Here is a 26,636-nt window from a genome sequence, read left to right as displayed (position 1 = left end):
ATGATGACTGACACCTTCACCTTTGCAGTATCACACATTAATAATCCATTCATTCAGCAAAGAGTGTTGTCCACAGTGAATACTGTGATTGATCCCCTGGATTTGGTGGCTCCAGGCACTATCTAGGGCAGAGCTCTTCTAAGGGAACTTCCTATAGACATGTGTGACTGGGGACACATCCCATCTACCCCCCTCCCCCCAAAGGAGAAACTCGACAAGTGGGAAGCCTGGAGGGACTCATTGCAAAGATTTTAAAAAGCTGCACATTCCTAGAACCTTTACAGCACCATTTCTCGATAATGCTATACAACTAGCATTTGGTGCTTTGGTATTGTAGTTATACTCTAACTTTGAAAATGGATGGAGAATTTCATTGTCAGATTTCCATATGTCAAATCATTTATAACCTCAGGAACCCTTACATGTATAAAATGCAGTTCAATGGGAAATCACCCTTGGGCTACTCTGAGATGAGGAAGAAAAGTAGCATTTTCAAATACATTCTATTCGTTCTCATATTTGTACATTTTGTTTAATGCCTTCCAGCTACTTTTTATCTCTAACTCAAAATGTTGCAAAATGCCCAGTAATAAAGGGGACTGTTAACCTTGCTTAAAAATATTTGTTTGAAAATATAACAGAAAAGTACTATGATAGAATTTGTGCTTGGGCAGCCTTGTTGATTTCACTGAAGGACAGACCTGCCTCAGAAATTGTTTTGCTCCTCACCAAAGAAGATTGATGTTAAGCATCATAACAAAGTATTTAGTGCTTACCTCACAAAAGGTCAGGCAGGGAATGTTCAGGAAATTAGTTTGTTTTTTTTTTAAACTATGTAACTAAACAATTTTCAGCTTTTATTTTGAAATGAGCAGTTTCAGATCTGTATTAAGTAAGTAGGAAAGCACATTGGCTGGCAGAAGGCCAGAGAATTATGTTAGGAGCAAAATTAGTTTCTATCTAAGGTCATCCCTTGTTATTTCCCTAGAAGCATTGCTTGTAAGTTGATGTTACATTGTTTAGAAGTCAATTTAAAAGTATGAATAAAATTTTGCTGAAGTAGAATGTTATTTTTGAGTTTATTAGACACTAACCTAGATGCTAATGGTTTAAACATACCATTTACCTTTAGTATTCACTTGTTGGAATCTTATAATATTTACCTGCAGGAAACTTAACTAAGTTCTTAATTATCTGTGTATGTTAACTTGTGTGAATGTAACAATGTGGTAATTGCACTTTATTTTGATGTTTTTTTCAGTTTCACTCCTCATTTACTATGTCATGCTACTGAGTTACAATACAATCAAGGAGCTAGGAGGCTATATCCTGACTCATGTCAGTTTTGAATGGGGTTTGGCTGACTGTCTAGATATTGCAATACCAGTGAAAGCAGTATACTTGACAGCAGATGGAATAAGTGGCAAATAATAACCTGTAATGAAAGTATTATTCAACATTCATTGCCCATGACATTTTAAGGCATTAACATTGCCATTTCTTAACATTAATATCCTCAGGCTCATCAATGAACAGAAACTCAAAACGGCATGCTTATAAGAACAAGTCAGAAAACGGATACTCGGTAGCAAGTCATTCCCTTCCTGACAGAGAAACATAGTAAACCTACAGCACAGTACAGGTCCTTTGGCTCACAGAGCTGTGCTGAATATGTCCCTACCTTAGAACTACCTACGCTTTACTCATAGCCCTCTATTTTTCTAAGCTCCATGTAGCCATCCCGGAGTCTCTTAAAAGACCCTGCCTAACATTTCCATCTCCACTGCTGCATTGGCAGCCCATTTCACGTACTCACCACTCTCTCTGTAAAAAACTTAACCCTGACATCTCCTCTGTACCTACTTCCAAGCACCTTATAACTATGCCCTCTTGTGCTAGCCATTTCAGCCCTGGGGAAAAGCCTCTGACTATCCACACGATCAATGCCTCTCATCATCTTATACACCTCTATCAGGTCACCTCTCATCCTCCAACCCTCCAAGGAAAAAAGGCCGAGTTCACTCAACCTATTCTCATAAGGCATGCTCCCCAATCCAGGCAACATCCTTGTAAATCTGCTCTGCACACTTTCTATGGTTTCCACGCTCTTCCTGTAGTGAGGCAACCAGAATTGAGCACAGTACTCCAAGCGGGGTCTGACCGGGGTCCTATATAGCTGCAACATTACCTCTCAGTTCTTAAAACTCAATCCCACAAGTGATGAAGGCCAATGCACCGTATGCCTTCTTAACCACAGGGTCAATCTGCGTAGCTGCTTTGAGTGTCCTATAGACTCGGACCCCAAGATTCCTCTGATCCTCCACACTGCCAAGAGTCTTACCATTAATGCTATATTCTGCCATCATATTTAACCTACCAAAATGATCCACCTCATACTTATCTGGGTGGAACTCCATGCCATTTCTCAGCCCAGTTTTGCATCCTATCAATGTCCCGTTATAACCTGACAGCCCTCCACACTATCCACACCACCATCAATCTTTGTGTCACCAGCAAATTTACTAACACATCCCTCCACTTCCTCATCCAGGTCATTTATAAAAAAATCACAAAAAGTAGGGGTCCCAGAACAGAACCCTGAGGCACACCACTGGTCACCGTCCTCCATGCAGAATATGACACATCTACAACCACCATTTGCCTTCTGTGGGCAAGCCAGTTCTGTATCCACAAATCAATGTCCCCTTGGATCCCATGCCTCCTTACTTTCTCAATAAGCCTTACATGGGGTACCTTATCAAATGCCTTGCTAAAATTCATACACAGTACATCTATGGCTCTACCTTCATCAACGTGTTTAATCACATCCTCAAAAAATTCAATCAGGCTCATAAGGCACAACTTGCCCTTGACAAAGCCATGCTGACTATTCCTAATCATATTATGCCGCTCCAAATGTTCATAAATCCTGCCTCTCAGGATCTTCTCAATCAACTTACCAACCACTGAAGTAAGACTCACTAGTCTATAATTTCCTGGGCTATCTCTACTCCCTTTCTTGAATAAGGGAACAACATCAGCAACCCTCCAATCCTCCGGAACTTCTCCTCTCCTCATTAAGGATGCAAAGATCATTGCCAGAGGCTCAGCAATCTCCTCCCTTGCTTCCCACAGTAGCCTGGGATACATCCCATCTGGTCCCGGTGACTTATCCAGCTTGGAGCTTTCCATAAGCTCCAGCACATCCTCTTCCTTAACATCTACATGCTCAAGCTTTTCAGTCTGCTGCAATGTCATCCCGACAATCTCCAAGATCCTTTTCCATAGAGAATACTGAAGCAAAGTATTCATTAAGTACCTCCGCTATTTCCTCCGGTTCCATACACACTTTTCCACTGTCACACTTGATTGGGTCCTATGCTCTCATGTCTTATCCTCTTGCTCTTCATATACTTGGAGAATGCCTTGGGGCTTTCCTTAATCCTGTCCGCCAAGGCCTTATCATGGTCCCTTCTGGCTCTCCTAATTTCATTCTTAAGCTCCTTCCAACTAGCCTGATAATCTTATAGATTCCTATCATTACCTAGTTTTTTTAACCTTTCGTAAGCTCTTCTTTTCTTCTTGACTAGATTCACAACAGCCTTTGTACATCACGGATCTTGTACCCTACCATGCTTTCCATGTCTCATTGGAATGTACTCACTCAGAACCCCACGCATATATCCCCTGAACATTTGCCACATTTCTTCCATATGTTTCCCCGAGAACATCCAATTCATGTTTCCAAGTTCCTGTCTGATAGCCCCATATTTCCCCTTACTTCAATTAAACGCTTCTCTAACTTGTCTGTTCCTATCCCTCTCCAATGGTATGGTAATGGAGATAGGATTGTGATCACTATCTCCAAAATGCTCTCCCACTGAGAGACCTGACACCTGACCAGGTTCATTTCCCAATACCAGATCAAGTACAGCCTCTCCTCTTGTAGGCTTATCTGCATATTTTGTCAAGAAACCTTCCTGAACACACTTAACAAACTCTACCCCATCTGAACCCCTCATTCTAGGGAGATGCTAATCAATATTTGGGAAATTAAAATCTCGCACCGCAACAACCCTGTTATTATTACTCCTCTCCAGAATCTGTCTCCCTATCTGCTCCTCAATGTCCCTGTTTCTATTGGGTGGTCTGTAAAAAAAAGTCCCAGCAGAGTTATCGACCCCTTTCTATTCCTAATCTCTACCCACAGAGACTCCACTGACAACCACTCCATGACTTCCTCCTTTTCTGCAGCTCAAAAGCATACCCTCTACTTATTTGCAATGATTGTTTTTGAGGTCCCCAATCATACCTTTCTTTTTATCAAAAAAAACTAAGTACATTTATTATCAAAGAACGTGTAAAGAATACATCTTGAAAACTGTTTGCTTACAGACAGCCATAAGGCAAGAAATCCAAAGAACCCAATTAAAAAAAGACCATAACCATTGCGCAGAAGAAGAAGGAAAAGAAACATGCATCATGCAAACGAAAACATTCTGAACCAGACTGAGTCCTTAGATCGACTCCCTGAAGCCTAAGCCTCGATTTCAAGCTCATCATATTAGCGGGGCAAAAAATGCGGCAAGATGGCAGCCACCGGAGAGGGGAATGAACATCGCAGGAGAGTGAGCAAAATCAGCATGACCCTCAACTCCGCTTTCAGGCTTTCCAGTCTATCTGGGCTGATATTATTTTGTCAAAGCACCAAGTAGTGCCTCGCTCTTGGACTCAGGCCCCAATGCAGCGACTCAACTGGACTGCACAGCCTGAAGCTGTTCTCAATCTCACTAAATCAGCTCAGCTCTTGGAGATCCAACCTTGCACCCGAGTTAGATAGATGGTATTGAAACAACTGCATTGACTCTTGTCCAAATTGTTCACTCAAACAGTAACAGCAGTATGTACTCCGTTTGAGGCACTAGCATTAACACATTGTTGCGTTCCAGGCTTGTGATACACCAGCATGGCACATCCTTTCAATCAGCTTCACCACCACCTGCTTCTTCATTGCTTGTGGTGATAGTTGACCACAATTTATTTCAGAAAAGGTGTTATTAATGTTTTTAGTCATATTTCCTGCTTTCTGATCTACCAGTAACCTGTCACACAACTTCAGTAGCGCCATTTTAAACCGGAAAGGTAGTCAGTTTATCAGTTGCACAGTACTGCTGCCAAAAAAAAAATGACATATGTGGGTGATAACAAATCTGATTCTGATACAAGACCAAAAGATAGAGGAGCAGAATAAAAGCCATATGACTCATCGAGTCTGCTTTGCCATTTCCTCATGACTGATCCAATTTTTCTCTCAGCCCCACAAATTCACCACTCTGTGGCTAAGGATATTCCTTCAGATCTTGGTTTTAAAAAGACACCCCTCTATTCTGTGACCTCTGGTCTTACAGTCCCCTACCATAGAAAACATCCTCTCCACATCCAAGGCCTTTTACCATTTGATAGATTTCAATTAGGTCACCCCTCATTCTTCTGAATTCCATGAATCCAGGACCAGAATCATCAAAAGCACTTCATATGACAAGCCATTCAATTCTGGAATCATTTTTCTGACGCTCCTTGGAACCCACTCCAGTTTCAGCACGTCCTTTCTAAGATAAGGGGCTCAAAGCAGCTTTCAATACTCCAAGTGAGGTCTCAACATTACATCCTTGCTTTTATATTCTAGTCCTCTTGAAAAGACTGCTAACATTGTATTTGCCTTCCTCACCAGACTCAACCTGCAAACGAACCTTTAGGGAATCCTGCACACGTACTCCCAATTCCCTTTGCGCCTTAGTTTTTTGCATTTTCTCTCCACTTAGAAAATAGTCAACCCTTTGATTTCTTCTACTGAAGTGCATGACCATACACTTGATGACACTGTATTCCATCTGCCACTTCTTTGCCCATTCTCTTAACCCAAGTCCTTCTGTAGCCTCTCTGCTCTTCAAATTACTTGCCCCTCCACTTATCTTCATATCGTCTGCAAACTGCAACAAAGCCATCCTGATGGAATGGCAGAGCAAACGCGATGGATTGAATGGCCTAATTCTGCTCCCATGTCTCATGGCCTTATGGGATTGAGAATTCTATCATCCAAATCAAATATAACGTAAAAAAGAATAGGTCCCAATACAGACCCCTGTGGAACACCACTTGTCACTGGCAGCCAGCCAGAAAAAGCTTGCTTTATTCCTACTCTTGGCCTCCTGTCAATCAACCACCTCTTTATCCATGCTAGAATCTTTCTTGCAATACCAGGGGCTTGTAGCCTGTTAAGCAACCTCATGTATGGCACCTTGTCAAGGACCTTCTGAAAATCCAAGTACATAACATCAACCGATTCTCCTTTGTCTATCCTGCTTGTTATTTCTTCAAAGAATTCCAACAGATTTGTCAGGCAATATTTTCCCTTGAGGAAACCATGCTGACTACAGCCTATTTTATTATGTATCCCCAAGTACTCTGTGAACTCATCCTTAATTACCAACTCCAACATCTTCCCAACTACTGAGCTCTATTGTGGATGAAAATGGAAAGGGGGCAGGGAAAGGGGAATCATAGTTGGGAAAAGGGGAAGGGAATCATGGTTCGGAAAAGGGAAAGGGAAATGGTAGGGAGCAGGAAGCACCACAGAGACATTTTGTAATGATCAATAAACCAATTGTTTGGGAATGTCTGCGCCTGATCCACCCCTGCCCTGGCGCTACTTTGCCACCTGTCCACACTCCTCTCACTGTGCTCCACCCTCACCATTCCCAATATCCTTTACTCCTGCCAGATTTACAAACTCGTTCTCCACTCCACATTGACAAATAAAGTACTGTGGTAAAGTCTTAGGCTTAGGGTAAGAATAAAAGTCTTAAGACTTTTACACTGTGCTGGATGCCAAAGGAAGATTTTAGATTCCAGAGACGGGAGTTTCTTCAAAAATCCCAAAACACTGGTCTATTGTCTCCACATGTGAAATCTTGTTAAGAATGAAATTGCATGGAAAACACATTAATCTTTTCATAAATATGCCACATAATATACTTCCTATTGTGCAAAAGGTAAAAAAAATTCTATCCTTCAGCAACATACTTCAACTTTAAAATCAAGAAAAATATTCAAAATATGACTGCCCCTTTGATTTAATTGTGACACTACTCACTTCATCTATTGCTTCATCAAATAGCACATCAACTCCATCCAAAATCAAATGGCTGAGTCTGGTGAAAAATAGGCAGTGTTGCTTGAGGATCCGTACAAGACTGTATGGAGTAGTAACAACTACATTACCTGTAATTAAATTTTTATTTTGAAGATGAAAATTAGAAATTAGCTACTGTATTTTGGAATAAATTCTGCTGAAATGAATTACGATCACTAAATCATTGTGCTAAGGATGAATTTGACAGCTACTGATTTACAACTAAACAATTCAAAACTAATTTTAGCAAATTTTAAAAAACCTCAAGGCAATAATTTCTGTAAATTAAATACAAAGTTTTAATGTTCTTTTGTTGATGCCAAATGATTTATCAGAATACTTCTATGAAGAGTTGTCTTTAGTAAAAATAAAAACACTAACCTGAAGGCCACTGACCAGTTTGATGCAGGGATGAGTGCTGCAACCTCCACTGTTTGTCAAAGATACTTGTGACAGTATTATCAAAATCATAAAGTTTGGGTCCATATCAATATTGTGAGCAATTTTCAGCTTCCTGCCTAAGGAAAGATATGCTGGCCATGGACTGAGTCTAGAAGAGGTTTATATGATTGATCCCAGAAATGAAAGGCTCAACTTAGGAAGAGTTTGATGTCTCTGGACCTGTACTCAATGGAAATCAGAAGGATTGATGGTTGGGGGGGCAGGGCAGGGGGGTTCTCTTCGAAACCAACTACTGATTGGTCTGGGTAGAATGGACATGGAGGAGATGATTCCCTTATTAGGAAAGTCAAGGCCAGAAGATACAGCCTCAGAACAAAGGGGCATCCCTTTAAAACTGAGAATTTCTTCAGACAGAAGGTAATAAATCTCTGGAATTTGTTACCACACAGGGCCATGGAGGCCAAGTTATTGGGTGCATTTTGGAAGAGAATGATGGATTCTCGAATGGTTAGGGGGATTAAAATTTACAGGAAGAAGGTGGCAGAATGGGGTTGAGAGAAGAAAATAAAATCATAGAGCCATCGAACACTATGGCACAGTACAGGCCCTTCAGCCCTCCATGTTGTGCCGACCCATATAATCCTTAAAAAAAAGTACTAAACCCAACCTACCCCATAACCCTCCATTTTTCTTTCATCCATGTGCCTGTCCAAGAGGCTCTTAAATACCCCTAATGTTTTAGCCTCCACTACCATCCCTGGTAAATCATTCCAGGCACTCACAACCCTCTGTGTAAAAAAAACTTACCCCTGATGTCTCCCCTAAACTTCCCTTCCTTAATTTTGTACCTGTGCCCTCTGGTGTTTGCTATTGGTACCCTGGGAAACAAATACTGACTACCCACCCTATCTATGCCTCTCATAATCTTGTAGACCTCTATCAAGTCCCCTCTCATTCTTCTATGCTCCAAAGAGAAGAGTACCAGCTCTGCTAACCTTGCTTCATATGACTTGTTCTCCAATCCAGGCAACATCCTGGTAAATCTCCTTTGCACCCTCTCCATAGCATCCATATCCTTCCTATAATGAGGTGACCAGAATTGAACACAATACCCTAAGTGCGGTTTCACCAGAGATTTGTAGAGCTGCAACATGACCTCTCTACTCTTGAACTCAATCCTCCTGTTAATGAAGCCTAGCAACCCACAGGCCTTCTTAACTACCCTATCAACCTGTGCAGTGACCTTGAGGGATGTATGGATTTGAACCCCAAGGTCCCTTTGTTCAACCACACTCTTAAGTAACTGACCATTAATCCCGTACTCAGTCTTCCAGTTCGTCCTTCCAAAACGCATCATCTCACGCTTGTCTGGATTGAACTCCATCTGCCATTTTTCTGTCCAACTCTGCAGCCTGTCTATATCCTCTTGTAACCTTCGACCACCTACAGCTCCATGCACAACTCTAATCTTTGTGTCATCCGCAAACTTACTCACCCATCCTTCCGCCCCTACATCCAGGTCATTTATAAAAAAATCACAAATAGCAGGGGTCCCAGGACAGATCCCTGCGGCACTCTACTAGTCACCGACCTCCAGGCAGAATACTTTCCTTCCACAACTACCCTCTGCTTTCTTCCTTTAAACCAATTTTTTTATCCAAACAGCCAAGGCTCCACTTATCCCATGCCTCATGACTTTCTGGATGAGTCTCTCATGAGGGACCTTGTCAAATGCTTTGATAAAGTTCATGTAGACCACATCCACTGCCCTACCCTCATCAATTTCTTTTGTTACCTCTTCAAAAAACTCAATCAGGCTCATGAGGCATGATCTTCTCTTCACAAAGCCATGTTGACTATCCATGAGTAGACTGTACTTCTCCAAATGCTTGTAGATCCTATCCTTAAGAATCCTTTCCAGTAATTTGCAGACCACCGACGTAAGACTCACCGGTCTATAGTTCCCAGGTTTCTCCCTATTACCTTTTTTAAACAAGGGAACCACATTTGCCATTCTCCAGTCCTCCGGCACTTCCCCTGCAGCCAAAGATTATTCAAAGATCATAACTAATGCTCCTGCGATCTCTTCTCTCAATTCCCACAACAATCTGGGGTGTATCATATCTGGCCCTGGGGATTTATCAATCTTAATGTTTTTAAGAAGATCCAACATTACTTCTTCCTTAATCTCCACATTGTCCAGCACACAGGCCCGCTCTACTTCAACTTCATCCTGATCAAGATCCTTTTCACTTGCGAATACTGAAGTATTCATTTAGGACCTCCCCAACCGCCTCCGCCTCCAGGCCTCTTTATTCTCGTCATCCTCCTATTCTTCACATACGCATAGAACGCCTTGGGGTTCTCCTTAATTCTGCATGCCAAGGCCTTCTCATGCTCCCTTCGAACTCTCTCAAGTCCTTTCTTTAGCTCCTTCCTGGCTACCCTATATTTCTCATAAGCCCCTCCTACCTGCTTCTTATATATAACATACGCTTCCTTTTTCCTCTTGACGAGTTGCCTCACATGTTTCGTCAGCCACGGTTCCCTTTTCCTACCATTTTTTCCTTGCCTCAGTGGGACAAAACTATCCTGAACCCAGCTCAAGTGGTCCCTAAACTTCTCCCACATTACTTCTGTGCTTTCCCCTTTGAACATATGTTTCTAATTTACTCTTGCTAGCTCCTGCCTCAACCCTTCAAAGTTAGCCCTTCCCCAGTCAAGCTTTGCTGAAGCTAAGGGAGTTGTGGTCACTCTCACCAAAATGATCCCCCACCAAGAGGTCTGTCACCTGACCAGGTTCATTACCCAGAACTAGATCCAGTATAGCCTCACCTCTCGTTGGCCGGTCCACATACTGTGTCAGGAATCCTTCTTGAACACACCTGACAAATTCAGCCCCATCTATCCCCCTTGCACTCAGGAGGTGCCAGTCAATATGAGGGAAGTTGAAATCTACTACTCTGTATTTCCTGCACCATTCTAAAATCTGCCTGCTTATCTGCTCCTCGGTGTCCCGAGGGCTATTTGGGGGCCTATAGACTACTCCCAGCACAGAGATTGATCCCTTCCTATTTCTGACTTCCACACAGACTGACTCCATGGACACTCCTTCTGCAGCATCCTCCCTTTCTATAGTTGTGATACTATCCCTGACCAGCAATGCCAACCCCCCCCCCCCCTTTTCTACCTCCCATCCTATTCCTTTTAAAACACCTAAACCCCGGGACCTGCATCATCCAATCCTGCCCCTCCTCCAACCAAGTTTCAGTAATGGCCACAACATCGTAATTCCATGCACTAACCCATGCTCTAAGTTCATCCTCCTTGTTCCTAATACTCCTAGCATTGAAATAGACACATTTCAACCCCTTTAACTGGCTACAATTATGTTCTGTCCCCTGCCTGTCCTTCCTCATCAACTCAGAACTCTTAGCATCATGCCCTTGTCCTTCTACCTTAATCCCTGCACTCACATTCTGATTCCCACCCCCCTGCCAAACTAGTTTAAACCCTCCCCAATGGCTCTATCAAACCTGCCTGCCAGGATATTGGTCCCACTGGGATTCAAGTGCAACCCATCCTTTTTGTACAGGTCATACCCGCCCCAAAAGAGGTCCCAATGATCCAGAAATCTGAATCCCTGCCCCCTGTTCCAAATCCTCAGCCACGCATTTATCCTCCACCACATTCTATTCCTATACTCACTGTCGCGTGGCACAGGCATTAATCCGGAGATTACTACCTTTGTGGTCCTGCTTTTCAACTTCCTTCCCAACTCCCTGTAGTCTTCTTTCAGGACCTCTTCCCTTTTCCTGCCTATGTCATTGGTACCAATATGTACCACAACCTCTGGCTGTTCTCCCTCCCACCGCAGGATATCTTGGACGTGATCAGAAACATCCCGGATCCTGGCACTTGGGAGGCAAACTACCATCCGAGTTTCTTTCCTGCGTCCACAGAATCGCCTGTCTGAACCCTTGACTATAGAGTTCCCTATCACTACTGCCTTCCTCTTCCTTTCCCTACCCTTCTGAGTCACAGGGCCAGACTCTGTGCCAGAGGCATGGCCACTGTTGCTTCCCCCGGGTAGGCTGTCTCCCCCTCCCCCCCAACAGCACTCAAACAGGAGTACTTATTGTCAAGGGGTACAGCCACAGGTGTACTCTCCAGTACTTGACTCTTCCCCTTCCCTCTCCTGACTGTGACCCACTTGTCTGTCTCTCGTGGCCCTGGAGTGACCACCTGCCTATAACTCCTCTCTTCTCACCTCCTCACTCTCCCTGACCAGACGAAGGTCATCGAGCTGCAGTTCCAGTTCCCTAACACAGTCCCTTAGGAGTTGCATCTCGATGTACTGGGTGCAGATGTGGCCGTCCGGGATACCGTGAGACTCCAGGACTCCCCACATCTGACACCGACCACAGTAAACTGGCCCCACACACATACTACCTCCTATTGCAGTCAACAACTGCCTCATCTCCTCCTGTTACCGCCGAAGCCTGTGGAGCCAAAGCCCTTTCACTCTGCTGCCTCTCTCTCCGCTGCCTGCTGGATATGGTTGCCTTCTTTTTAAACTGTTTGCACTCAACTGGCTGATGTCATGCGCCTGTGACGTCTGGCCTCTCTCTTCCACCGAGAACTCAAAATGTCTTTCCGCTGGAAATTCTTAGGTGCTCTCTCGCTGCCTTCTTCTTCCGAATCAGTTGTGATTGAATGGCAAACTAGACTTCATTGCCAATGACAGTACTTTGAGTTATATGAATGAAGTTGGGATTATTATCTTGAAACAAAAATGACCAAGGAGTGATCTGATAAAGGTGCACATGATCAAATGGGTTTAGATAAGATAAATAGATTAAAGTTGTCCCCATGAAGAAATCGTTTAAGGACTAGAAGGTAGGTGTGTGTGTGTGTAAGTAAAAGTAAATAAATAAATAAATAATTTTGGAGAAGACAAAGAAAGAGATTGTGAAGGATAATTTCCAAAATCAATAGCAGAACGAGGACCTGAAACGGATTAGAATACTAACACAGAACAGGAGTCATTTTAAAAGGAATTGGAAAAGCAATTAGAATTGGACAATCTTCCCTAGATCTCTGCTATTGTTTGAGAAAGAAATGACAGGGTTGCTCTAAGAGTTGCCACCTACTAGGTTGGCCAAATGGCCTCTTTCTATTCTACAATTATATGATTTTATAAACCTACCCAATATTATGTCAAGACATTTCCACCCAGAACTCAACACCTAAAATTATTTTTCAACCTTAATCATTTGAAAAATGATGCTTATTATTTACTAAAAGGATGTTTTATTGACACCACTTCCAGTGAAACCATGGATATATCTGGACTGCTTTGCCCATGGAGATCTCCATGGTTGCACTCACATCAAACCTATCTCTTGCTGCAGCTGTTCTCGTCCATTTTTCACAGTAGTCTGCTTTCTGCTGCAATGATCACGGAAATTTTACACTCAAGAATAACAGACTACATCTATTTCATCTTCAACTCAGGAACAGGCTGAATGGCTGTGGGAACATAGTAGGATTTCTTCAAGTGCAAACATTCTGTGGAATTCTTTGCCACAGACTGCTGTGGAGACCAAGTCTTTATGTATATTTAAAACTGAGTTTGATAGATTCTTGTTTGGTCAGAATATGAAAGGATATGGGGAGATAGCAGAAGATTAGGGGCGAGGGGAAAATGATGAAATAGCATAGTAGATTCAATGGGCAAAATGGCTTAATTCTGCTCCTATGTTTTATGGTCCTATACACTGCATTACATCATTTCAGTCCTTTTTTCTTCATGTCACCCAGTTGCTCAAAAATTTTTCTAATTAACTCAGTAGCATTTCTTCTAGTCTAGTGAATTACATTTGTGGTTCACAGTGTGGTCTTCTTTATACTGGAAAAACCATACAATTGACTAAATAGACAATCAGTTTGTGGAACACATGTGATTTGAGCTTCAGATTGGCTCTTACTTAATTCATTATTTACTCTGACCTTTCTGACAGTGGCCTCCAGCATGCTTGGAACGCCCAGCTTGCAACATGTTACCCTCTGTCAGAAAACACTGGATTCAGTATCAAATTCTTAAGGTACTTCATACTTCCTTTTGCTCTGGATCAGAATGTGATTTTTACTTATCATTTAACTGTTTAAAAAATATTTATTGCTATCTGAAGTGTGCATCCCAGAAATTTGCCATTTGCAACATATGACACAAAGAAAATTAATGTTGCCATTACCCAATTTGGACCTGCCCTGCCAGAGATATTCCAATTAGTCTACTCAACCGCTTCTCCCACCTCCCTCCACCCATCTTCTCTCCATCTGAAAATTATCTTGCTTTTACACTCTTTCCATATTCTGGATCCAAAAAATTAACCATTTCCCTTTTCACAGATGCTGACTGATTTGCTGAATGCTTCCAGTCATATTTTGTTTTAATTCATATTTCCAGCATCTGCTGTTTTTTTTGGTTTTCTCTTATAATTAGAAAGATTGGCCAAAGCACATGAAAATATATTTGTTCCAATCAACTACATTTTTGCTTCATATGAATTAATGCCACTCTACGAGACTAAGTAAATATGAACTGAGCAGAGTTCATTAAAATCCACATGCTATTTTTTTTCAGCACTAATCAGGAACAATTCTGCTAGAAATTAAAAATGATATACTTACAACCTCTGGCAAGTTTGATTTTCTTACTCTCTTCTGGATCTTGTCCACCCAAAAGCAATGACAGATTAAGTGGCCGTGAAAACTTCGTCAAATCAATTAATTCCTGGCATACAAAATGGGCTTTCTGTTGTCCAGGGCACACAATTATTGCTACTGGCTATTGTTCAAATGAAAACAAATACAGGCTAATTATTAATATAACATGTAAAATTAGATATTCAAAAACAAAGTAAAGCAACTGATGACTACTTCAATCTATCTTTCTTTTTCAATCTTTTTATTAGTTTTTTTTAAAAAAAACCATAACATAATATTATATTAAATAGGTTATGAATACAATAGATTTGAAATTAAATTAGTAACAAGATAACAATATCTTATTAAACTATCAGCGAAAAAGGATCATGACTACTTCAATCTAGGTATTAAAATCTAATTATTTGTCCGTCGTGGAGAGGAATTAAAATTAATCAATAAAACCATTACAGTATTTAAGTGTAATTTCCTGGACATCTCCAAAATGTGTCCACTGTCGAGGTTCATTTCTAAATGTTTGACCTTTCACTTACCCGCACTTTCAAATATCTGGAATAGTTTACTGGTGAGATTGCTAGTTATACTTGCAAAAAATACAACAGAAGCTTAACCTATTAGGCACCAACTTCAAATATTAACCGTAGTAACCTACTGCAAAAGGTTGAGTGGAAAGGAATGACCACGTACCATTAGAAGAGTAAACCTAGTCTTAACTTGGATACTTTAATATTCCATCATTAGAGACCTGCAGTAATTTGGATAGAGATGGCTGCATATATGAGGCAAAAATAATAACCATTGTGTCCAATAGCGGTTACAACATTTTAACCTGTACATGTAAATGATTATTTGTTTAAATTAATGATTACTCACTAGTCCTGTGGAAGCAGCAAGCATTTGGTGAGCCTCAAGAGTCATACACTCAACCATCAAGCTCTTGATAACTTCACTTGCTCCATCATTGAAATACTCACACACTCAATGGATTCACTTTCAGGAACTCTTCATCTCAGGTTCTCAATATTTATTGTTTACTTATTTATTATTATTTCTTTCTTTTTTATTTGCACAGTTTGTTGTCTTCTGCACTCTGAACACCAAAGTTGAGCAATCTTTCACCAATACTGTTATGGTTATTGTTCAATAGATATATTGAGTATGCCTACAAAAATGAATCTCAGGGTTGTATATGGTGACATATGTACTTGACAATACATTCACTTTGAACTTTGAAATACTTGTGGATATTAATGGCTATATTATATTTTGTGAAAAATAAAGGAAAAAAACTATTTATGGAAAAAAGTGTTCTCTGCAAATATTGACTGTTAATAAGAACCAAAGAAGGTTACAGAAGGGTCTATGAGAACTTGGGAAGTGAAGTCCACTAATCAGAATTGTAGGACCTATATGAACATAAAAATGCATTTGACTACATTTGGCACTATGTGGAAAATTTCCACTGAAGAATAACCAGTCTTGGACATTTTATTAAAGTCATAAAGTAAAGGTCCTTGTATGAAGTTGAGGATGTGATTATGTTAACCAAGTCAGCTCCTGAACAAGTATTTCAGAAGAACTAAACTGAACAATTTTACACAATGAAATCCACAAATAAAAATTTACCCTTGTAATGAAATATTCACACCAGAGTTTTGTAGGACATTTTAGTTACTGGCTGCATTTCACCAATTTGTATATTAAGGGAAAAACAAGCTAAGACCAAGTTAATTAAAACAGCTGTGCAGAAATTTCTTTTGAGCAAAGTATATTAAATCTCTGGATTTTACAACCGCATTGGGTTGTGATAGTAGATGATTACATGTATTTAAGATGAAGGCAGATACGTTTTTTAAAGTATGGGGAATTCAGGATTTTGGGGAACTGGCAGAGTGGATGATCTTAAGGCAGAGTAGCTTAAACTGGATCAGGTTGAAAGGCAGGGCAGACTTGAGGGGCTAGGTGGTGTACATGCTATTTCCTTGTGCTAACTCATTTACAGGAATCTATTCTATTTTACATAATAAATTAAGGGAAATAATTAAGGGCAGTAACTGATTTATAATTCTCTTATGCTAAAAATACCAAATCTTCAATTAAAATGAATTTAAATATGCTGCTTTAACAATTCCAAAAGCAAAATAATGAAAAGAATGCTTTATAACATTAACTGGCTTTGAAAACCGGTCTCATTCTGTTTTTGGCCTCCTACTATGTTCTCACAAAGCTTACATGGTTTCAATGAATAACTTCTCAAATTCTGACACATTACAGCCTTCGGGGTGCCAGACTGAATTCAGAAATTTCAGAGAATCAGCCACTCCAGCCTTTTACTCCTCATCTCAACATCCAACTTCCACAACTCCACGCTCCTCCTCCAACACCTTCTGATTCTGGTAACAACACACAAATCCCCTCTCGGAAACATTCATCCCAGACACACCCTTTCCAACTCATCATCCTTTACTATCCTCCTTCAGCTGGTTCCACCAGTGCTATGGACTTCCTTCATTTCCCATAAACTTCTTCTGCAATTTAAAAACTTTTTTAAACCTCCAATGATACTTATTTTTGGTGAAAGGACAATAAGCTGAAATATTAATTCTGTTTCTCTCAACAAAGTTGCTGTTTAACCTGCTGAGTATTTCAGAATTTTCTGTACTTATTTCTGAAAGTTAAGCAACAGTTGGTAAGACTAAAAATATACTTGAGGATGGACAAAAGCAAAGAGAATGATCTTTATTAATCCTGCTAAATACCAGAAGCTGTAACTCTTAAGAAGCTTGTATTTTATCTATGGTGCAACAAATAGTTGACATTTCAGTGCATCACTTACACACCAAAGTTTGTGCTTCCATTATAATATCAAAAAAAAATCTACTTAGGCCCTTACCAAATTTCGCTTGGGTTGGAAACTGTACACAGATGGCAACTGTAGAAATGTCAACAATGGAGGGAGGTACAAAAGAGGATTATCTCCTTTCTGTGATACTGCAACTAAATCACAACCACGGCCTATGGGTGGCCAGCAGTAAGCTTGGATGATATCAAGATCAATCTTTTTCTTGCTCAGTTCCTTCAGATAAAACAAGCCAGATGATGTATAAAAGAACTGCATTCATGAATTAAGGTGTTTAGAAAACAATAATTCAGTGTATCATCTGTGAATTTTAAACAATATACTGCAGTATGATCATTTCCCAAGAAATGCAAGGCTAACAACAGATTAATACTGGCAATTAAGGAAATATATTTTTCATAAATATAAAAGGAAATATCGTAACACTAAGAGAGACTATTATTTTTATTTTAAAATGCACAGTCTTATATTGCATTTTCGTAACAAGCAGCTTTGCTCTGTCTGCCGCAAAAGGCAGATTCTCCCAGTGGCTACCCATTTCAGTCAACCTCAGCCCACTGCAATCTGCCTCCAGTTGAAACAAGTCTACAGCAGACACCATCTCCCTGGTCCTGCACTCGCCTCTGGAGCATCTGGACAGTAAAGACACCTACATCAGGTACTGTTTATTGACCACATTCCTGCCTTTGATACTATTATTCCAAGTAATTTCATCACCAAACTCCAGACCCCATGAGTGAATGTATCCCTCTGCAACTGGATCCTTGACTTTCTGACCAATAGACTCTAATCAGTAAGGAAAGGCAGCAACATCTCCGCCATGACAATTCTAAACACTAGATTCTGTCCACAGCCTCTCACTCTACTTCCTTGTACACTTTTGACTGTGTGGCTAAATTCTGCTGCAACTCCATTTACAAATTTATAGATGATGTCACTGTAGTGGGATGCATCTTAAATAATAATGAGTTCGATTAAAGGAAGAAGATAGAGCTAATGACATGTCATGACAATAACCTTTCCTAAATATTATCCAAGTTAAAGAGCTGTTCATTGACTTCAGAACAGCGGAGGAGGGGATTCAGTGCACTTGCTGCTGTTTACAACAATAGCATTGAGGTTGAGCGCTTTAAGATCCTAGGTACAAACATCACTAATAACCTGCCCTTATCCAACTATGTTGATGTCATGGCCAAGAAAGGTCACTAACATCTCTAGTTCCTCGGGAGGCAACTCTAATCAATTTCTATCGATTCACCATAGAAAGCATTGTCTGGATGCAAAATGACTTGGTATGCCAACTGTTCTACACGTGGTCACAATAAACTGTGGAGAGTTGCAGACACAGCACATCACATCACAGAAACCAGCCTCTGCTCTATGTACTCTGTCTGAATTTCTCACTGTTTCAGTAAAGCAATCAACATAATCACAAACACCATTCATTCCATTCTCCCTTCTTCCCTCAGGTAGAAGATACTTCTCACCTGCCAATTACTTCCCACTGGGCCCCCTCTTCCTTCGCTTCTCCTATTGTCCACTCTCTTCTCCTATTAGATTCTTTCTTCTCCAGCCCTTGACTTTGCCCACCCACCTGGCTTCACCTATCACCTTCCAACTAGTCTCTCTTTGCCCTTCCCCTTCCTTTTAACTTCAGGCATCTTCCACCTTCCTTCTCTGTCCTAAAGAAAGGTCTCAGTCCAAAACATTGACTGTTTATTGTTTCCATAAATGCTGCCTGACCTGTTGAGTTCCTCCAGCATTTTGTGTGTGTTGCTTTGGATTTCCAGCACCTGCAGACTATCTTGTGTTTGAGAAGATACCAAAGCCAAAAAACACATACCACCATTTTCAAGAACAGCTGCTATCCCTGTTATTAGACTCTTGAACACACCTCTTGTATGATAAGATGCCCTCTTGTCCTCACAATGTACCTCGTTATGATCTTACACTTTATTGTATAATTACATTTTTTTCTGTATTTTTTAACATGTTAATCTGCACTGATATTGTTTTAACCTTTTTCCAGCTCAATGCATGTTGAAATTATTTGATCTTTATAAACAATATGCAAGACAAGCTTTTTCACTGCATCTTGGTACATGTGACAGTAATAAATTAATACCATTTAAGATATAATACTGAATTAAAATTTAGTCTAAACATTGCCAAAGTTGCGTTGCACAAAATAAATATATTTATAGGTAGTAATATGAAATTTGCTAAACTGCAAATAAATTCTAACCATGGTCTGTGATTGAACAGCAGTAAGCTAGCATGAGAAGTCAATCAGTACTTTTACAGCACAATTCCTTCAGGTAAAACAAGGCAGGTAATACATAAGGAAACAACAGCCCATGAGTTAATGTGCTTCTACATTACATCTGTGAAGTTTATACAATGTACTGCTGCGTGATTTTTATCCAAATGTCACTGAAGAGAGGAAGGAAGAAGGAAATTATAGGCCAGTTAGCCTGACTTTAGTGGTTGGGATGATGTTGGCATCCATTATTAAAGATTATGTTTCAAGGTACTTGGAGGCACGGTAAACCAGGGAGCATGGTTTGCTCAAAGGGAAATCTTGCCTGACAAATCTTTTGAAATTCTTTGAGGAAATAACAAACAGGAGAGACAAAGGAGAGTAACTTGATGTTGTTTACTTAGATTCTCAGAAGGCCTTTAACAAGGTGATGCACGTAAGGTTGCTTAACAAAATCCCATGGTATTACAAGAAATGTATTAACATGGATAGAACCTTGGCTGATTGGCAGGAGGCAGAGAATGGGAATAAAAGAGGCTTTATCTGGTTGGTTGGCTGCAAGTGATTAACAGTGTCCCATTGGGATCTGTATTGGGACTGCTTCTTTTCAAGTTATATGTTAATTATTTGAATAATGGAATTGATGGCTTTGTGCCACACTTTGTGAACGATTCAAAGAAAAGTGGAGGGGCAGCTAGTGTTGAGGAAGCAGGGAGTCTGCAGAAAGAGTTAGACAGATGGGCAAAGTCATGGCGGATGGAATGCAGAGTAGGGAAGTTTATGGTCATGCACTTTGGTAGATGGATTAAAGGCGTAGAGTATTTTCTAAACGGAGAGAAATTCCAAAATCTGAGGTGCAAAGGGACTTGGGAGTTCTTGTGCAGGATTCCCTAAGGATTAATTTGCAGGTTGAGTTGGTGATAAGGAAGGCAAATGGAGTGCTAGCATTCATTTCATTTCGAGGACTAGAACATAAGAGCAAGCATGCAATGCTGAGGCTTTATAAGACATTGGTCAGACCGCAATTGGAATATTACAAGCAGTATTGGATCCCTATCACAAAAAAGATGTGCTGGCATTGGAGAGGGTCCAAGGAGTTTCACAAGAATGATTCTGGTATGAAATGGTCAACATACAAGGAGGTCTGGACCTGTACTCACTGGTGTTTAGAAGAATGAGAGGGGATCACATTGAAATCTATTGAATATAGAAAGGCCTAGATAGAGTAGATATGGGGAGGATGTTTTCTACAGTCTAGGACCAGAGAGCACAGCCTCAGAGTTAGAGGGATGTCCATTTAAAACAGAGATGAGGAGGAATTTCATGAGCTACAGAGGAATGAATCTGTGGAATTCATTGCCACAGACAGCCACGGAGGTGTATTTAAAGTGGAGGTTGATAGGTTCTTGATTAGTCAGAGTGTCAAAGGTTATGGGGAGAAGGCAAGAGAATGGGGTTGAGAAGGATAATAAATCAGCCATGATGGAGTGGCAGAGCAGGCTCAAAAGGCCGAAGGGCCTAATTCTGCTACTATGTCTTATGGTTAAGCAACTTAAGATCTAAACTAATAGAAATAAACAAGAATGTTGGAGACAACCAAAGGACTTGCTGTGTATGTTAAATGTTTTGTTAATAAGCTTACAACTGAACTTTGTCTCAATTTCAGTGAGCTATAAACATGTGTTAAAAAAGAAAACTACCTTTTTTAAATTCAGAGAAATTGGTGCCATTTCCATTCTGGTACATGGGGTCAGTTTGATAACTGAATGCACCAGGAGTCCATTGCTATGGTCAAAAGCATTTGTCAAGGTTGGCTGGAAAACAGAATACAGAATTTAGCATGACCAGGGTTTTACTTATACTTAACTACTAAAACTTTAAAAAGAAAATCAATGGCCAACACAAAAAACATGTTCGTCCAACACAAAAATTGTTAAACGAAAAAGAGCAATCGATTTTCTTTAGAAAACTGATCCATGGTATTTACTAAGTGCTCCTAACTTAACAAAAGTTTCCAAGATGCTTCACACAAGTGTTGTCCAGTAAATTTAATCCATCTACACTAAGACGAGGGCACAGACCTGGCAAATTTTATTGTGTCTTAAATGAGGAAAGACAGGAAGGAAGTATTTTCAGGCAGTAATTTTACAGCCGAAGGTATTGGCAACCAAGGGCACTGATGACCTTGGTTGTAATCATTACTGGAGAAGGAAAACTAATTTTTCAAGGTGTCCCGTGTACTCTGGAAATATTGTCAATGTTATAATGCAGGAAATACACTTTATACACACTAGGCTCCATAAAAAGCGATGGCAAGATAATATGTTTCAGTAATAATGAGTAATGAGAAAATACTGAACAGACACACAGGAAAGCTCCTGCCCTTCAATGCAATAAATCCTACTGATATTTATTACATCAAACTGCGAGAATAGACACAACCTTGCTTTAATGTTGCATTATACAAGTTAATCCAGTATGAAAAAACATTGTTAACTCATTATAACTATGTCACAAACATAAACTAGCCAAAGGAATCAGGCCTCAAAACAGAAACATCCATTTAAACAGTTTATTCCCTGAAAGAAATGTTGCTATGACAGTCTTGAGATTACACAAAACATATATGCAGAATTTTAAAGTAGTAGGTGAGAAGGGTGAGACAAGAGAGGATAAAGAAAAAAATTCTCCTTCAAACAACATACAAACATGATTTTAATATTCAGTTATGAATATTCAACTTACCAGGTTATAATCATTATCCTTGAACACTGACATCACATTAGTACTCCACTACATGACACATGCTTACCAAATATCTCAATAAATTTAATAAAATAAAATTTTAGTGAATGTGGATAATTAGGTTACCTGTTGTGGATGAAGTACTTCTGTGTTCAATGGATCTGGGTTCAGAAACTGTAAAAGTCTGTAAAACAATTGTATACATGCTGATAATGGGAAGAATAGATATGAAAACAATGAAGTAGAATCACACCAGGCAACACCTTTGGAGAGTAAAGGTTAATGATTCCATCCCTTTTATTTTAGTTATTTTATTAGCATATATAGAAAATAGAGAATTTACAAGAATGATACATTAAATTTTAATGCATTTATGCAACAAAATGAACATATTTAATATTTTTCACACACTTTTATAAAATCTCTGTATTTATTTCTTTTAATCAAAAATAATAGATGCATGAATAGAGAATATAACCAATGTTCTGACGAAGGGTCTCGGCTCGAAACGTCAACAGCGCTTCTCCCTATAGATGCTGCCTGGCCGGCTGTGTTCCACCAGCATTTTGTGTGTGTTGTTGTTAATATAACCAATGTACTTATAATATTTCAGCATACTGTTTTAAATAAAACAGTAGCAAATAATGACAAGACCCATTTCCCTAACCCCAACCCAAATCTCAAACCAATTCACTTCCTTGTTTCCTCTTGTCTAAGAAGCATACAACAAAAGTGTAATGGTTACTCAAATATCTTAGTCCATCCTGTGGCATGACTATCCATTTGGAGATACATTTTTGATTTCATCAGGAGAGGGGGGAATATAAATATGGAGATTGGGTGAGTAAAGTACAGGTAAATGTCACTCCACTCTTTAGGAAAGGGGGAAGGCAGCAGAAAGGATATTATAGATCAGTTAGCTTGACCTCAGTGATTGGGAAGATGTTGGATTCAATTGTTAAGGATGAGGTTATGGAATACTTGGTGACACAAGACAAGATAGGACAAAGTCAGCATGGTTTCCTTAAGAGAAAATTTTGTCTTACAAACTTGTTGGAACTCTTTGAGGAGACTACAAATTGGAGAGATAAAAGCGATACAGAGGATGTTGCATATTTGGACTTTCAGAAGGTCTTTGACAAAATTGCAGTCAGCAGAGTATCAGTGCAGTAGGGCTGCAGAATCAAAAAGGGTAGCAAATACAGTACTCAAAGTGTTATATCTCAGTGCACTGAGTATAAGAAATAAGGTGGATGATCTTGTTGCACTATTACAGATTACCAGGTTTAATGTTGTGGCATCATTGAATTGTGGCTAAAGGACAGTTGTAATTGGGAGCTAAATATTCAAGGTTACATGCTGTATTGGAAGGACAGGAAGGTAGGCAGAGGGGGTGGCATGGCTCTGTTGGTAAGATTGGAAGATCTTGAACCCTTGTGGGTTGAGTTAAGAAATTGCAAGGATAAAAGGATCCTGATGGCAGTTATATACAGGCCTCCCAACAATGGCTGGGATGTGGACAACAGATTACAACAGGAAATAAAAAAGGCACGTCAAAAGGGCTATGTTATGATAGTCATGGGAGATTTCAACATGTAGTTCGATAGGAAAAATCAGGTTGGAAATAGATCTCAGGAGAGTGAGTTTGTTGAATGCCTACGAGATGGCTTTTTAGAGCAGTTCGTCATTGAACCTACTAAGGGGATCAGCTATACTGGATTGGGTGTTATGTAATGAACCGGAGGTAATTAGGAAGCTTAAAGTAAAAAAACCCTTAAAAGGCTGTGATCACAATATGATTTGAGTTCAACTTGAAACTTGATAGGGAGAAGTAAAGCCTGACGTAGCAGTATTTCAGTGGAGTAAAGGAATTTACGGTGGTATGAGAGAGCAATTGGTGAAAGTAAATTGGAAGGAGATGCTGGCAGGGATGACAGAAGAGCAGTAATAGCTTGAGGTCTGGGAAAAATAAGAAAGGTGCAGGATAGATGTATTCCAAAAACAAAGTAGTACTCAAATTGCAAAATAGTACAACAGTGGCTGACAAGGGAAGTCAGAAGAGAGGGCATAAAACAAATCAAAAAATAGTGGGAAGAAAAAGGATTGGGAAGCTTTTAAAACCCTAAAGAGAGTACAACTGAAAGAATCAGGAGGAGGGAAAAAATAAAATATGAAAGCAAGCTGGTAAAGAATATCAAAGTGGATAGAAAAAGCTTTTACAAGTATGTAGAATACTTGTAATAAAAGAGAGTAGAGAGTGTATATAGGCCCGCTAGAAAATGAGGCCAGAGAAATAATAACGGGTGCCAAAGAGATGGCAGATAAACTAAATAAGTATTTTGCATTTGTCTTCACTGTGGAAGACACTAACAGTGTGCCAGATGTTGAAGGGTGTGAGGGAAGAGAAGTGAGCGTACACTATTACAAGGGAGAAAGTGCTCAAAACGTTGAAAGACCCAAGGGTACATAAGTCACCCAGACCAGATGAACTGCACCCTCGGGTTATGAAAGAGGTAGCAGTAGAAATAGTGGAGACATTATTAACGATATTATAAAAATAAATGGACTCTGGCTAGGTGCCAGAGGACTGGAAAATTGCAAATATCACTACACTCTTTAAGAAAGGGGGATGGCAGCAGAAAGGAAATTATAGACCAGTTATCTTGATCTCAGAAGTTGCGAAGATATTGGAGTCAATTAAGGATGAGGTTATGTAGTACTTGGTGATACAGGACAAGATAGTACAAAGTCAGCATGGCTTCCTTAAGGGAAAATCTTGCCTGACAAAACTGTTGGTACTCTTTGAAGAGACTACAAGTTGGAGGGATAAAATGGATGCAGTGGATATTGTATATTTGGACTTTCAGAAGTTCTTTGACAAGGTGCCATACATGAGGCTGCTTGCCAAGTTAAGAGCCCATGGGATTACAGGAAAGCTGCTGGCATGGTTAGGGCAATGGGTGATTGGCAGCAAGTGGGAATAAAAGAATCCTTTTCTAGTTGGCTACCAGTAACTAGTGGTGTTCCGCAGGGGTCGGTGTTGGGACCACTTCTTTTTATGCTGTATTTCAATGATTTAGGTGGTGGACTAGATAGCTTTGTTGCCAAGTTTGCAGGTGATATGAAGATTAGTGGAGGGGCGGGTAGTGTTGAGGAAACATGTAGGCTGCAGAAGGTCTTGGGTAGATTAGGAGAATGGGCAAGAGAGTGGCATTTGAAATACAATGTTGGAAAAAGCATAGCCATGCACTTTGGTAGCAGTAATAAATGTGCAGACTATTTTCTAAATGGGGAGAAAATCCAAAAATCTGAGTTGCAAAGGGACTTGGGGCTCCTTGTACAGGAAGCCCTAAAGATCAACTTGCAGGTGGAGTTGTTGGTGAGGAAGGCAAATGCAATGTTAGCATTCATTTCAAGAGATCTAGAACATAAGAGCAGGGATTTGATGCTGTGGCTTGATAAGGCAGTGGTGACATCTTACCTTGAGTACTGTGATCAGCTTTGGGATCATCTAAGTAAAGATGCACTGGCACTGCAGAGGGTTCAGATGAGGTTCACAAGGATGATTCCGGGAATGAAACGGTGCGATGAACATTTGATGGCTCTGGGTGTGAGCTAGCTGGAATTTAGAAGGATGAGTGGGGAACGCATTGAAACCTTACGAATGTTGAAAGACCAAGACAGAGTACATGTGAAAAGGATGTTCCCCATGGTAGTGACGTGGACAAGAGGGCACAGCCTCAAGATAGAGGGGCATCCATTTAAAATAGAGATGCTGAGAAATTTCTTTAGCCAGAAGGTGGTGAACGAGGGATTTATTGCTACAGGCAGCTGTGGAGGACAGGTCATTGGGTGTATTTAAGGCAGAGCTTGATAGGTTCTTGATTGGACACGGCATCAAACATTACGGGGAGAAGGCCAGGGAATGGGGCTGAGGAGGGGAGAAAAAGGATCAGTCAGGATTGAATGGCGGAGCAGACTCAACAGGCCAAATGACCTAATTCTGCTCCTATGTCTTATAGCAAGCTTAATCTCTTTTTTAAAATCATTACAGAGCACAATTTTGACATGTGGTTATTTTCAAAGTCGACTGCAGTAGTACTTTTAGGAGCCAAAACCCCAATTAATTTTCCCCACTCTAATTCTGTGGTACTCAATGTTCCTGTTGTGCTAATGCATTTACCTTGTAGCAAGGATAAATTTACGACTTGCAATTTAGAGCTCAGAACTCCTTAAAACTCAACAGAAGAACATTCAAAATGAAGTCTATTTTACAAGATTTTCAATAAAATTATATTACAATAGCAAATACTTAACTTGTAGATGCTGACTTTTCATTGCTCATCTGAGTTGATGTGGATGGGATCTGGCTTTTATACGTGTCATTACGGAGGTCAATACTACAATGAAAATAAAACAAAATAACACAATCTACAAAATTATTC

General features: G+C 40.1%; 1 protein-coding gene across 1 annotated transcript in view; it reads right to left on the bottom strand.

Moving 5' to 3' along the window:
• tdrd12 (tudor domain containing 12) overlaps window positions 1–26,636 on the bottom strand; it is a 192,576-nt gene that overhangs the window by 91,915 nt on the left and 74,025 nt on the right. Inside the window, exons 10-15 of the mRNA XM_059992994.1 lie at window positions 26,510–26,591; window positions 22,318–22,377; window positions 21,147–21,260; window positions 17,220–17,402; window positions 14,291–14,447; window positions 7,154–7,281 (exon numbers count right to left, since the gene is read on the bottom strand). Coding sequence (XP_059848977.1) covers window positions 7,154–7,281; window positions 14,291–14,447; window positions 17,220–17,402; window positions 21,147–21,260; window positions 22,318–22,377; window positions 26,510–26,591 — 724 coding nt within the window. The remainder of the gene's footprint in view (window positions 1–7,153; window positions 7,282–14,290; window positions 14,448–17,219; window positions 17,403–21,146; window positions 21,261–22,317; window positions 22,378–26,509; window positions 26,592–26,636) is intronic.

Source organism: Hypanus sabinus, chromosome 17 (assembly GCF_030144855.1).
Source record: "Hypanus sabinus isolate sHypSab1 chromosome 17, sHypSab1.hap1, whole genome shotgun sequence".
Lineage (NCBI taxonomy): Eukaryota > Metazoa > Chordata > Chondrichthyes > Myliobatiformes > Dasyatidae > Hypanus > Hypanus sabinus.
This window is presented reverse-complemented; position numbering and strand designations above follow the sequence as displayed.